Source organism: Alosa pseudoharengus, unplaced genomic scaffold (genome assembly GCF_046254945.1).
Source record: "Alosa pseudoharengus isolate Yale_2024_CS ecotype anadromous, Long Island Sound unplaced genomic scaffold, YU_APseudo_1.1 YU_APseudo_1.1_scf_13, whole genome shotgun sequence".
Taxonomy (NCBI): Eukaryota; Metazoa; Chordata; class Actinopteri; order Clupeiformes; family Clupeidae; genus Alosa; species Alosa pseudoharengus.
In genome coordinates, this window is record NW_027468598.1 from 13,090,333 (window position 1) to 13,105,702 (window position 15,370).

The window sequence follows — 15,370 nt, forward strand, 5'->3', positions numbered from 1 at the left end:
AAAGTGTTTATAATGTGAGGCGAATGTATGCTTTAGAGATGTATTTGTGACATTTTGAATGTTGTGTGTCATTTTGTTGGACATTTGAGGCATTTTGCATATTGTGTAAGGAATTGTGGGTTTTGTGTGTGAGTTTTGAAAAATAGACAGAGTTTTGAAAATGTGTGTAAACAGTTGTAAAAAAACTGTATTTTATAAACACAGAGTTATGGTGAAGCACTGAAGCCCTGTGCACATAGAGAGGTCATTTGTGTCTGTCTCCAGTCCTACTGTATAGTGTGTTTGTTGTGTTCCTTTTGTGTGTCAGTCAATCCCCATGTGCCCATCCCCACGTGCCCTCTCAAACATTCATCCTGATCATGTGTCAGTGCTCTGATGGCCAGTCCAACCACACACACAATACAACACATAACTCGCCTCCAGAAAATACCAGCATCACAGATAGCAAAGCATTGTGGGATTGTGGAGGACTGGTCTCTGTAGGTGACAGTGTCCCTTCCTCACCACTCCGGCAGCGACAGGGACAAGCCGATCACGGCGTGGCCACCACTGCCGACGCCGGGCGAAAGCGAGCCGCCACAGCACCGATCTCTCAGTAACAACAGCAGCGAGGACAGCGGCTCAGGCAGCTGGGCGCAGGTCGTCGCCCCCGACGACGACCCCCAGGAGGAGAGCAGTAGCTTTATCCACCTGAGCGAGGGGTCAGTGGTCTTGAAAAACAACGCCCGCCCGCCCGTCCGCCAAAATCTGCCAAGTATCCCATCATTCTCCTAAATGCCAGCCGCTAAACGCTGCTCCATCTCCCACTGCCATGCTAACATCTGACCGCTAACGCCACATCTGAACGCTAATGCAGCTATAACGCCCTCACTAACTGTGGTGTGTTGTGACTATAAATTTGGCTTTTTTGCGGGGTAGCCTAGTAACCAAACATACTGACCGTAGTCTGTCTGTGTGTGTGTGTGTGTGTGTGTGTGTGTGTGTGTGTGTGTGTGTGTATGTGTGTGTGTGTGTGTGTGTGTGTGTGTGTTTTATTTGTGAGACAGAGAGGACCACTCAGGAGGAGTTATATCGTGGTAAGCAGGGCTACAGTTTGAGGCCAAACATTTGAGGGAGTTCTTAGTGTGTAGCTTTTTTAAATGACCCTGTTATCCCTCTACCCAACGTGCCTTGTGGGCTAACGATGCAGGCTAGTCTCCCATAAATGGACAGGACAGCAGTCACTACCCCAGACTACTTTTTTTAAACACTCTCATCACATTACATTAACATCAAAGGAATACAGAGGAATACACATGACCACACACACACACACTCCCACACACAAACACACACACACACACACACACACACAGACATGCAAACTTTGAGACAAACACATTCTCATCTACACATACAGGCACATAGACACACATATTAAGGCATTTATTCCCATCAACACATAGGCATAGACACACACACACACACACACACACACACACAGAGCCTGGGGTGAGAGATTTGATTTTAGCTCATACTCTGATAATTAAAATCGTGTCAGGCAAACATACTATGACAGGAAGATTAAAACACACACGCTCCTAGATCAAAACGTAACAAAATTGACCACAATCACACATGAACACACACACACACACACACACACACACACACACACACACACACACACACAGCCTGTTATCCCTTTTTTACCCAACATGCCTTGTGGGCTAACGTTGCAGGCTAGTCTCCCATAAATGGACAGGACAGCAGTAATCACTTCACAAATTGTTAACTCTTTACATTTCTGTGAGTGATTTTTATGTATGTGAGATATACAGTATGTGTGTTTGTTGTGTTATGGTTGGCAAAGCTACAGTAGTGGATTCCTAAAATTTCCCTCAGTATGTATCTATCTATCTATCTAGATAATCTATGAAAGGGCCTTCTCTATGCGTGAAGGGCAGAGATAACCATATGTATTTGTGTGTGTGTGTGTGTACATATTGATTATATGTGTGGTTATGTGTCCTTCTGTGTTTGTGTTTAGTATCATCACTGCTTGACCTGTGAGTGTAGCTGTTCTCTAGAGTATTTGTGACCTCTAGCCTCCTGCCTATGGGAGTGACCGTTCCACCTGCTTGCCTTTTTTGGCATTTCACTGCCCATGCCAGGGTGGCAGTGCCAACCTCAACCCGGCATAAGCTTCTGTGTCTGATAATCACCAGCTGATAAACACTGCACAGCATCATTGCCCCTGTATCTTTCTCTCTTGATAGCTGTTTCTTTATATCTCTCTCTCTACCAATCTGTCTCATTTTCCTCTAGATCCATATCTCCCCTTGCTCTTCATTTTTTAATTTTTTCTTAAGATGCACACATTGATTGACTCCAAAAGGTTAACTTGTGTGTGTGTGTGTGTGTTTCTCAACTTCACAGGAATGGGAACAGCAGCACATCTAGCCTGGGACAGGTAGACTTGGAGGGCTTCCAGGAACCATCTCAAAGAATTAGGTAAGCTGATACACATTACACATGTATCCACCAACCAGACATTATTTAGTTCAAATGTCCCCTCCAACCCAACCATACATTATTCATTTGGATTAAGACATGCTATATATTATTATGACCGCCGCGAAGCGGTCTTTCTTTTTCGCATGTCCAAATTTCCGTCAAGGATTCCCGGAACACTGAAAGACCGGGGTAGATGAAACTTGGTGGGCATGTAACCCCATATGGATAGCATGGAACCATCGTTTTTCGTTTTGATCTGTAGCCCCTCCGCTAGACTGCACCCCCCGAAAGGAGGGTAGGGCAGACACAGTTTTCTGTGAATATCTCGAGAACCGTAAGGTTTAGGAGGACCATTTTTTTTTGTAAATTTCATGTATAGCGCCACCTAGTTAAACACAAAAAAGTAAAAATGAGGTGTTGTAATCGCAGGTATCTGTGACCTAACATAGTCAAAACTGCATGAAATTGGAAGTGTAGGATCATTATGACACCCTCTGAATGCACGCCAAGTTTCGTGGAATTCCGTTCATGGGGGGCCACACAATATATTAATTTATGTTACTATACACCAACTGGCCTGTAGGTGGCCGGAGACAGTTTTCTGTGAATATCTTGAGAACCGTAGGGCCTAGGAGGTCCACCTTTTTTTTGTATGTTGGTCTTAAGGGGGCATGTCAACCCATCCCATTACCACTTATTTCATGTATAGCGCCACCTAGTTAAAAATTAAAAACCAAAAAATGAAGTGTTTTCATCACAATATCTCTGGCTGACATGGTGAAAACTGCACGAAATTGAAAGTGTAGGATCATTATGACACCCTCTGAATGCATGCCAAGTTTTGTGGACTTTCGTTCATGGGGGGCCTTACAATAAAATAATGTATGTGTACATTTAGTGACCGTACACCAATAAGGATTCCCGGGACACTGAAAGACCGGGGTACACGAAACTTGGTGGGCATGTAACCCCACATGGATAGCATGGAACCATCATTTTTTGTTTTGATCTGTAGTGAAGGAAGAAAGCCAAATCTAATATGTCAGATGAAGGACAGAATGAATCATTTATTGTTTCTCTCTTTCTCTCTCTCTCTCTTTCTCTTTCTGTCTGTCTCTCTCTCTCTCTCCCCCTCTCCACTTCAGTGACGAGTCTGAGAAGAAAGATGCTTTGAAGGAGAGTCTTGAAGGTGAATGACCAAAGACACGAAACACACACACACACACACACACACACACACACACACACACACACACACACACACACACACACACACACACACACACACAAATCAGGGACATAAGAGGTGTCACCTTTAAGAAATTATATTCACACACACACACACACACACACACAAATCAGGGACATAATAGGTGTCACCTTTAAGAAATTATATTCACACACACACACACACACACACACACACACACACACACACACACACACACACACACACAAATCAGGGACATAATAGGTGTCACCTTTAAGAAATTATATTCACCAACCTCTGTTAAAAACAGTGAACATCACACTCTGAAACCTGAGTGCTCAGTCTAATTGCCATCTCTGAATCCTCACCAATGATAAGCCACTGACACTGATCACTGCTCCTCACCTCATCTCAGACATAAATTAACATCGCAAATGAAGTGAAGATTTGAGGGCGTTGGGAAAAATCTCACTATGGGGGATGTGTGAGTGTGTCAAGAGACTGCCACGTGAAGGGGCACTGCAGCTATGAGGACATGTTAAACCTTTACCAGAGAAGTGTGATAGATTTCAAAATGCAATAGCTGAATTTTCAAACTCCCAAAGTGCCATATGAATGAATCACTATTTCTACATCTGTATCTCTTAGTGTTGCTCTAGTCACATAGCTGTGTGCAGTGCTTAGCCACATACACCAAGAGACACAGATATCATGCACAGACACATGCACACTGCTGTGCATTCTTATATATGAGAATGCCAAACAACAAAGTTCTGTTATAGCATAGAAGTCTCTAAGATGCCTATTTCGTAATGAGCTTATAGCCTACTTTTTTACTTATGGTCAAGGCAATTTGTGTGAGTGTGCCTAGGATATTCATAGACAATAATATCTGATTTGCTTAATTGCTTAGACTAATCAACAGCCTTAACTCAGCTCTCCGAAAAGCACTTTCCTTACCACTGCCTCATTGGAGAGAGATTAGTGAGATGACGCAAAAACAGGGGGATAGAAAAGATAGATAGAAAGAGAGAGAGAGAGAGAGCAATGAAGTGGTCAGAATTACCCACACTATTTCACACTTAATGAATGAGTAATTTGTCAGCGCCTATAGAAGGCTGGCATCAACACCTCCACCCGTGGCTCCACTCCGCCTGATAGATATCAAAGCAGTGGAGGAGAAAGGAGGAGAGCAGGCGAGAGAGAGATGGAGAGACTTTAGAGTGAATGAGAAAGTATAGTGGGATGTGTGAAGCTTAAAAAAAATTGAGAGTTAAGTTAATCAAAGAATGAAAATACACTGTAATGTCACAGCTAATTATCAGATATAGAGAACAAGAACGACTGAGCTGAGAGAGAGGGAGAGAGAGCTGAGAGAGGGAGAGGTAGCTCTTTTTTCTCTTTCTCTTAAAAAATGTATCCCCCAGCTTAGAGCGTTCTATGAAGACAGATAAAGCCCTGTGAGGATTTTTTTCCATTATTTATAGACAGACTGTGTGTGTGCGCGCGTGTGCGTGCGTGCGTGTGTCAGAGTGAGTGTGTGTGAGAGAAAGAGAGAGAGAGAATGTGTGTCTGTGTGTGTGTGTATGTGTGAGAGAGAGTGTGTAACCTGAGTGTGTGTTCTACCTTGTGCAGAGAGCCCCTCAAGTTCCTGTGCGGGTGGGGGCAGTGCCCGGGAGCTCCTGGTGTTGAACTTTGACCTGGAAGCAGACAGTGTGGACGTGGAGCTGCGCGCCACACTCCAGTGGTTGGCTGCATCAGAGCTGGGTGCTCCCGCTCTGCACTTCAGGAAGTCCCAGCAGCGCAACATCCACAAGGTACAGCGCTAAGGTCTGAGGCTGTGTAGAGTCCTCCTGGTCAGGCTGAGTAACCTACGTCCCTTCTCAAGCAACATTCTCAAGGCACAGCATAGGGCTAACTGGGAATATACATTGCAAGCAAGAGTGAAACAGAAATGAATCAATTTATCCTTCTTTCATCTCCGACGTGGTGGAATAAAATGTTTAACAATGTATGTGCCAGTCTTGCCAGTGTAAATTGCTACATTGATTCTAATGGAATTCTGTCTCTAATAATAGACAAACATTAGGCGGGCAACTGAAAAATGCTTCCGAAATGGTTTGGGTGTTAATTGGCCTTAAGGAAGAAGGCATAACTGTACAGAGTACTTCCTTTCAATGCAACATTCAAGACTGAGCCTCGCAGAGGACATATGAACTGTGTAGTGTGGTTAAAGGAGAAATCCGCCAAGCTCTACACTCTATTGGGGATGTACATGGGAGCTTACGGACATGCCCCCAGAGTGTAGAACTGTAGCTACCTGACTGCGTTAGCTGCTGGCAATAGCAACTCGAGCTGGGTAAAACCAATTGTTTTTGTTTTTTCGACAGTACTCAGTGACTTCGAGAACCGGAGATCTATGTGAAAACTTGCCGGATTTCTCCTTTAAGCAGCCATCATTTGCCATGCCAGATCATTTTACACATGTGAAGAATAACCTCACATAATATCAGCGGTTTTTGCAAACAATATACATTAACATTCAGTCATTTGCCAACTGCTTTTATCATCAACAACTTGTTAGCAAACAGATCAAGGAAAAAAATTAAAACAGTTTTGATCAAAGCACCATGAATGAGTGCATTCAGTTTCAAAATTAAATGAATAATCAAAAGAAAACTCAGATGAAGAAGTAAAACTCCAATATTGTAATTTAAAGTTCATTGTAATATTACAATAGAATAGAATATTGTTAGGTGTTGCTGGTCACATGGGGGCATTTCTCTTCATGGGATTCTTGCATGTTCTAATTTCTTATGAATATTGTCTTAACTGGATTCTAGTGCACATGTCCCCCATGGCATAAAGGGGATCTTTATGAAACTGAGCTGATTTAGTTCGGATTTGGTTATATTAAGATTATTTTCTCTGTGAGTGTTGAAACATACGCCATGTGAAATAGTCTTATAAAAAAAAACATCCTCAGGCGTAGTTCTCTGATCACCACAGTTGTGTGACACAATTTCTCTCTTGCCTGTGGGCTGCAAAGGAAGCGCACGTGTGTAGAGAAAATGAGCAAGACTCTTATTGTAAACACGTGTTTGTGTGTGTGTGTGTGTGTGTGTGTGTGTGTATGTGTGTATGTATGTGTGTGTGTGTGTGTGTGTGTGTGTGTGTACAGTATGTGTGTGCAATATCATCACAACTAATTATGTGTGTATCTATCTATATCTGATACCCTGTAACTTGATATGCATGATATAAAGTGATATGCTTCAGTTGTGTGTGTGTGTGTGTGCATGTCATATCTGAACTAATTATGTGTATATTAATTTGAATGTGATAGCCTCTAACTGTATGTGTGTGTGTGTGTGTGTTTTCAGTTCCAGCGCGTGGTGCAGCTGGTGAGCCACCGGTCGTGGCGTGTGGGTGACCTGTTTGGGGCGGTGGTGCAGTACTGCCAGCTGCTGGAGGGCCAGCAAGACACAGCGCCCCCTGCTGGTCTCTTCGACTGGCTGCTGGAGATGCGCTAGAGCGTCAGGCCTCTTCTCTTCTCCCCAGCATCTATGGACCTGTTACAAACCTCACACACTCATCCCCAGCCACCAAACACACACACACACACACACACACACATTTTCCACACTACAGATCATTCCATTCAACTCTGATCTAGCATCCTTAACATTCCACACTGTCTTAAATCACCATTTCATCCATAAAATCAGCCCATTTTGCCAAACAACTGCACCAGACATTCCACAAACACTTCACCTCTCTCCACAAACCTGAACTCTCATTCCTGAACCCCTATTCTCCTGACCAGCAAGTCCCTCTAGGACTGGCCACTGGAGCGGAAGGCAAATGTGTGGTTGATGAGGCTCGTCCCACTGGTGTTGAGAAAGTAATGTTTTATCCATTTGCCCGGGTAACACACCTATTAAGCACCAGTGAACATGGCCACCACTGTATGTATGTACAGTATGCTATAAGTGCTGAGACGCCATAAGTTCCTGACTGAACAGACCTCACCTTGGAGTGCCATAAAACACATGGCATTCTGGGAAACAGGAATTGTTGAACTGCCTGGATTACTTCAGGGCACACTTGCCCCATTTCCTGTGTCCTCCATGACTGGACCGAGTTGATAGGAGAACGTTGTCCCTTTAAGAAAAAAAAGGGGGGAAAAAACTACCTAAAGCTCTCCATCTTAACATGCACAGGGGTACCAATCAGAGAGCAGCCTGCCTTGAGGATGACATAGGAGGCTTCACCATGGAAACGGCCTCGCCACCAACCTCTGGCATGCGCATGTCACCTACGCCGCTTCCTCTAGGAGTATTTCCTGTTCTTTGTGTTAAGCTTTCCATTCGGGACCCATTGGGACTGTGGAGTGACCAGCATAACACCAGCCAGATGTTCTGTTGTGGAGGGGGTCCAGGAAGTATTTGATCCAGAGGTGTAGACTTATGCCGCATTCCAGACAACAGGGAGGTCCAACTTTTCTGACCTCCTAGAAGGAGAATTACATTGGAACGCCAGTCGAAGTGGGAGGTCCTACTCACCGGGTCGGGGCAAATCAGTGTACTCCGACTTTGTTGAGATGCAGTAATCTGACGTCACACAACGATGTCCGCGTCTAAACGTTTACAAAGAGATTATTGAAACGGAAAAAAGAAGGCTGTGTTCACAGTATTATGGGGTCTGTTACCTCGTACGTCGTTTTTTCCGTCTCTGATTGGTTTATATAAGCAAGGAGGCTGGACTGATGACAGTCAAATTGCCTTTTCAATAATAAAACAAATGTCAACTTCTCACGGTCAGCCATGTTCTTTGTTTATCTCCGACGCTTAGAGGTCGGACCTCGTGAGCTCCAAGTTGGACACATCGGACCTCCCAGCTGTCTGGAATGCGGCATTATTAGGGTATATAGACTCTTTTCCCTGCTGTTTCCCTGCCTCATTCCTTCTCATAATTCTTCAACTTAATGTGCACAGCCCCCCTCCCCAATACCACACACCCCAAACCCAACCCCTATCCTCACACCTTTACTTAGTTGATGTTTACATTAGCCAAGACGTTGTTCTTCCCTCGTGCTGTTCCTGTTTTATTTTGTTTTTTTCTCCTCTTTTGTTTTGTTGTTTTCGGATTGTGTTGCACTGGCCTGTGATGGAGTGAAGTGTGAGCTGAGATGCTTTTATTTTATGATAGCTGTACATAGTGTAGAGTCAGCGCTACAGCCACACCTTTCTCCCCCAGGCTCGAGGGGCAGCACCGCTTCCTTTTTCAGACCCACAGACAGAGAGACAGACAAACAGTAGAGATCTGTTGATACAGACAGACAGACAAAGATTGACAGACAGTAGAGATCTGTTGTTCAGACAGACAGACACGCAGTGGCCTGTAGAGATTTATTGTCGCGACAGAGAGACAGACAGGCGGCTGAAAAGATCTGTTGTTCAGACAGACAGGTAGAAAGACACGCTGAGAGAGACACACGGGACATATGGAGTAGTAGTGGAGCGTCTTCAATGTTAATTTGTAAGTGGCTCGGTTTTTGTGAAGTTTTCACACTGAGTAGTCGTGACGTTTGTGTTGTATATCAGCAAACAAAGCACACAAACATACACACACGCACACACACAAACACACATGCACACAGATGCCCAAACTGTTACTGTATTGAATGTATTTATCTTTCCAGATCAATAAATTGGACTTACACAACTGTTCAAAAGTTTGGAGTCACTTAGAAATGTCCTTGTTTTCTTCATTAATGTTGTAACTGATTGTTGTAGAAAGAAATGGCTGTTCTTTAATGCAATATCTACACAGATGCCCATTATCAGCAACCATTCATCCAATGTTCCAAAGGCACATTCTGTTTACTGATCTGATATAATTTTAAAAGGCTAACTGAGAAAACATTTGCAATTATATAAGCACATAATGTAATCTGAAAACTGCTGCCCTGATTAAAAAAAACAATGCAACTGATCTCAGCTGGTATTCTGACTATAATGGAGTGGAGTGGAAATTTCTAAGTGACCCCAAACTTTTGAACGGTAGTGTATGTGAGAGAAGTGATGTGTGTGAATGTTGTTTTATTTATAACACAAACACAACAGTTCGGACACCACAGCCTTTAACACGTGAATCATGTCTGTGTTGAACATGACAGAAACTAACATCCTATTAATTGTTGGTAGCCTGGTGCTTTTGGCGTCATAGCAATTATGACTCACTCTAAACGTGTGTACCACCGAGCCTGAATCTGAATCTTCTTCTCACCGCTTATGGGGTTACCTAAACCATGAGGCTAATTAGACAACTGATCACTCCGTTTGGATGCTTCTGAAGTCTGCCTGATGAACATGTGTTGCACGTTCTGGGTGTCGAGTGGTTGGAAGGAGAGCTGAACAGCATGCGGTGGACTGCAGACTGCAAATCCTGGTGCTTCTACGTGTGTGTGTGTGTGTGTGTGTGTGTGTGTGTGTGTGCGTGTGTGTGTGTGCGTGTGTGTGTGTGTGTGTGTGTGTGTGTGCGTGTGTGTGTGTGCCAGACTGGATCCAGCAGCAGTGATCAGATCAAACAGCAAGATCATCAATCAAGATTTTAAAAAAGACACATCAGACAAGAGTTCAAGAAGTACAGAGGTGCATTTCTAGAGATCATTAACAGCCATAAAGCAGAGAGTGGAGCATTAAGCTTAACACACATGGATTGGACTTCAAACAGCAATTAGATACAGGTCAAACTGACATGAGGGAGACACTCCAGTGTCATACTTGACAGGCTTAGCTAATTCAGTTGCTGAACGTCTATGTGTGTTAATATCCTTATACAGTTTCACATAACAAGATAAAAAGTGAAAAGTTCAAAGCTGTGGTTCACAGAATGTTCAAGTGATGCATTAACTGGGGAGAAAGCGGATTGATGTTTAGACACAAGGCCGGCGGGACGGATGCAGCACGTTAACTCTAACGGCTCCTACACACAGTTGCGTGCGTTGCAGTGCTGGAGACGCATCCCAATCACTTTGCATGGGCTCACGTCATCCGTTGCCGAACTGAATTGTGGGTCCGTTGCGTCGCGTTTCTCCCGTCGCTCGCGTTGAGAAGTTCGCCGACAGACGGCACCGGCCAATCAAGCCAATCGACGGACGGCACCAACCAATCAAATTACGGTTATACTAGTGCCGTCTGTCGGTGCAGCAACAGCTGAACTTCTCAACGCGAGTGACGGGAGAAACGCTACGCAACGGACCCACAATTCAGTTCGGCAACGGATGACGTGAGCCCATGCAAAGTGAATGTGATCCGTCTCCAGCACTGCAACGCACGCAACTGTGTATAGAAGCCGTAACAACAGAGACGGGATGAACCTGACCAGCGGTCTCTCCTCCACGCCCTGACTGCACCAGCAGGAGGGTCAAGCACAGGGGTCTCCTCTTCACATGGAGCAGCGAGGTCACACACCTGTGCTCACAGTACATTAACACCCCTGCAGGTGAGGGGTGTGTATGTGTGTATGTGTCTGTGAAGAACTGTGAAGAACATCTCTTGAGCACATCCCTCTCCACAGTCCCAGAAAACTAAAGGCAAATGCATTCGCACATCCTACTCTCAAACTACAGTTACAGATAAGCACACACTCTCTCTCTCTCTCGCAGATACAGGTGTGAAACAATCCATGCGGTACAACTGCACACACACTATCAGCTAGTAAAGTTATAAATGGGTTTCATCAGGTCTCTTTCCACAGTTGTATTAATTAAGCACCATGCAGTCTGCATTTGTAATCAAGGTGCTTGATTTTACACACCTGTGGAAAGGGACCTGATGAAACCCATGAATAGAATATACAGAAGCTTCATACACAATACTTTATGTATCAGCATACAGTAGACCAGCACACACTCACACACACACACACATTAAGGCAACAGAGATGCATCATGGGTCGTTCTACTATACATTATGAAGTATAGTAACAGCTACACAAACTAAATCTTCACACTCACTAAGGTATGAGGTGGGGTATAGCACAGTCATACCCACTCAGCAAACGGTGAGAAACAGTCCAGGCCATAAAGAAGAAAGATGTCTGCACGTCCACTTAGAGCGTGCTTTTCAGTGTGGGGGCAGCCTCTCCATCACACACCGGCCCTCAGCACCAGAGCAAGACTGTGTGTGTGTGTGTTGCTTGGACTTTCACAAAGGTATGTGTGAGAAAGTGTGTCTGTGTGTTCATGTTTGGGCAATCACATTACACTACAGACTGAGCTGTGCTAATGCACACACATACTTGCTATGCAGCATACTTCCGGTAAACACTAAGGGCTGCAGTACACTGCAGAATACGTGTGGATGTCGTGACAGTGGACATTAACTGCTGGGGTCCATTCCATCATGCTCCACTGCACAATGAAGGAAGTTTTATCCTTGACTGTGTATTTGTGTGTTTGTAATCTGTTGGTGAGTGTGTGTGTGTGTGTGTGCGTGCATGTGTGTGTGTGTTTTGAAGAACTCTACTGTGTAGTATTTACAGGATGTGTAATGTACAGGATGTGAATGTCCATCTTTTGGCATGCATGCTGTGTCATGCCTAGGAGGGTGTCGGTGTGTCTGTGTGTGTGTGTGTGTGTGTGTGTGTGTGTGTGTGTGTGTGTGTCTGTGTGTGTGTGTGTGTGTGTGTGACTGCTCTCCTCTTCCCTGTGCATTCGTGTTCATCGCCAGATCCTGCAGGTGTTGTCCTTGCTACCTGCAGAGCAAGCACACATTGGAGCAGGTGGAACAACAGAAGGTGAGAGAGCCCTTACCCCATCCATCTGTACTTGTGTGTGTGTGTGTGTGTGTGTGTGTGTGGTCGGGGGTGGTGTGATGATAATAAAGAATAATCTGAGATACCATATGCTGTATGTTGCTGTCCTAATCATTTGCAAGCACATTAAAGTAAAAGGAGAATTCATAGAGCATTTCTATTGTTTGTATGCATATGAATAGACAATGTCTTGGTGTGTATCTACAGTATGTGTGTGTGTGTGTGTGTGTGTGTGTGTGTATGTGTGTGTGTGGGTGTTTGTGTTTATGTGTGTGTGTGTGTGTGTGTATGTTTGTGTGTGTGTATGTGTGTGTGTGTGTGTGTGTGTGTGTGCGTGTGTGTGTGTGTGTGTGTGTGTGTTAGTGTGTGTGTGTGTGTGTGTATCTGTGTGTGTGTGTGTGCGTGTGTGTGTGTGTTAGTGTGCGTGTGTGTCTGTGTGGTGTGTGTCTGTGTGTGTGTGTGTGTGTGTGTGTGTGTGTGTGTGTGTGTGTGTGTGCAGTTACCTGTAATAATGGCATCTCCCTCGTAGTTGAAGGCGCAGGAGAAGATCTCATCAGTGTGCCCCAGCAGCACCTGCACACACGCACCTGAGCGCACGTCCCACAGCCGAGCCGTCTTATCCACGCTCGCCGTCAACACACGACTGCCCTGAGGGTTAAAACACACCTGCAGAGAGAGAGAGAGAGAGAGAGAGGCGGAGAGAGAGAGAGAGAGAGAGAGAGAGAGAGAGGAGAAATGGAGGAAGAGTTTTGTTGTTTATCATTTTTATTAATTACTTCTATACATCTGTTGTTTTTGTGGACTGCTTTAGCAATATTATACATTGCACATATGCTAATTCCAGTAGAAATTGATTTGAGAGGAAGGGGTGAGTTGTTTGTTTTATTTTTGTATTCTATTTTAGCAATACACATACAAAGAATATTATATTGAAATTGAACTGAATTAAAATATAGAAATAAACAGTGGGAAAGCCATTGGTAAACTAGATGTACCGCAGAGCGGTACAAAATATGACCACCGCCCAGTCCAGCACATTTTTTCCACAAAAAGAAATCACGCTGAAAGGCTTATATGATTCTAACTGTCTCACTAAATTGCATTATCCACACTCAATTCTCACTGGTATCTGCTAGACAACAAGTACCAAAACATGATTAGTTCATAGATTTCACATGTAAAATTAATTTTATACAACCCCACCTCCATCTTGCCTGTTCATAATTATGAGAAATTCTTGATTGTTTGTGTTATGTTTATGTTATGTGTGTGGGTGTGTGGGTGTGTGTGAGTGTGTGTGTGTGTGTGTGTGTGTGTGTGTGTGTGTGTGTGTGTGTGTGTGTGTGTGTGTGCGTGCCTGCGTATGTGCCTGTGCATGGAAGCGTACATATGTCTACTGTGTGAGTATGTGTCATGATTACTGTGAATGTGTGTGTGTGTGTGTATCTGTTTGTGCACATGTGTGCACATGAACTGGGCTAACATGACCCCTGGAGGCAAATATACGGAAAAAATGGTCATTCTAGGCCCTACAGTTCTCAAGATATTCACAGAGAACTGTGTCTGGCCTACCCTCCTTTCGGGGGGTCCAGTCCAGCGGGGGGGCTACAGATCAAAACGAAAAATGACAGTTCCATGCTATCCATGTGGGGGTACATGCCCACCAAGTTTTGTGTACCCCGGTCTTTCAGTGTCCCGGGAATCCTTGTTGGTGTACGTCACTAAATGTACACATAAATTGTTTTATTGTAAGGCCCCCCGTGAACGAAAGTACACAAAACTTGGCATGCATTCGGAGGGTGTCATAATGATCCTACACTTTCAATTTCGTGCAGTTTTGACCATGTCAGCCAGAGATATTGTGATGAAAACACCTAATTTTTTGCTTTTTAATTTTTAACTAGGTGGCGCTATACATGAAATAAGTGGTAATGGGATGGGTTGACATGGCCCCTTGAGATCAACATACAAAAAAAAGGTGGACCTCCTAGGCCCTACGGTTCTCGAGATATTCACAGAAAACTGTCTCCGGCCACCTACAGGCCAGTTGGTGTATAGTAACATAAATGAATTTATTGTGTGGCCCCCCATGAACGGAATTCCACGAAACTTGGCGTGCATTCAGAGGGTGTCATAATGATCCTACACTTCCAATTTCGTGCAGTTTTGACTATGTTAGGTCACAGATACCTGCGATTACAACACCTCATTTTTACTTTTTTGTGTTTAACTAGGTGGCGCTATACATGAAATGAGTGGTTATGGAATGGGTTTACATGGCCCCTTGAGATCAACATACAAAAAAAAAATGGTCCTCCTAAACCTTACGGTTCTCGAGATATTCACAGAAAACTGTGTCTGCCCTACCCTCCTTTCGGGGGGTGCAGTCCAGCGGGGGGGCTACAGATCAAAACGAAAAACGATGGTTCCATGCTATCCATATGGGGTTACATGCCCACCAAGTTTCGTCTACCCCGGTCTTTCAGTGTCCCGGGAATCATTGACAGAAATTTGGACATGCGAAAAAAACAAAAAAAACAAATCTGACTAAACCTATATGACCACCGCTTCGCTGCGCGGCGGTCATAATAAGTATTTGTTTATGACCGCCACTGAACAGAACTTACTAGCAATGCGGAAGCCACTTCTGTCATGGTGAGAATTTGAGTTTGATACAGAATAAGTCAAAGAGGGTGAAACACGGACAACGTGGTCAAGTAGCAGAGAGAGAGAGGGAGAGAGGGAGAGAGAGAGAGAGAGAGAGAGAGGGAGAGAAAAAGAGAGAGAGGAGGGATGAACAGAGAGGAGACTTGGTAAGGAGCACTTCCTGGCAGCTCCCCA

The 15,370-nt window shown here is 44.3% G+C and overlaps 2 protein-coding genes across 2 annotated transcripts in view; one reads left to right on the forward strand and one right to left on the reverse strand.

Moving 5' to 3' along the window:
- sphkap (SPHK1 interactor, AKAP domain containing) overlaps nucleotides 1-9,381 on the forward strand; it is a 69,106-nt gene extending 59,725 nt beyond the window's left edge. Inside the window, exons 9-13 of the mRNA XM_076281675.1 lie at nucleotides 516-701; nucleotides 2,419-2,493; nucleotides 3,642-3,685; nucleotides 5,342-5,523; nucleotides 7,090-9,381. Coding sequence (XP_076137790.1) covers nucleotides 516-701; nucleotides 2,419-2,493; nucleotides 3,642-3,685; nucleotides 5,342-5,523; nucleotides 7,090-7,239 — 637 coding nt within the window. The 3' untranslated portion in view covers nucleotides 7,240-9,381. The remainder of the gene's footprint in view (nucleotides 1-515; nucleotides 702-2,418; nucleotides 2,494-3,641; nucleotides 3,686-5,341; nucleotides 5,524-7,089) is intronic.
- A 3,053-nt stretch (nucleotides 9,382-12,434) lies between these two features.
- The window catches only part of daw1 (dynein assembly factor with WDR repeat domains 1), a 17,257-nt gene continuing 14,321 nt past the window's right edge, over nucleotides 12,435-15,370 (reverse strand). The window contains exons 12-13 of the mRNA XM_076282200.1: nucleotides 13,033-13,195; nucleotides 12,435-12,469 (exon numbers count right to left, since the gene is read on the reverse strand). Of these exons, the coding sequence (XP_076138315.1) occupies nucleotides 12,435-12,469; nucleotides 13,033-13,195 (198 nt within the window). The remainder of the gene's footprint in view (nucleotides 12,470-13,032; nucleotides 13,196-15,370) is intronic.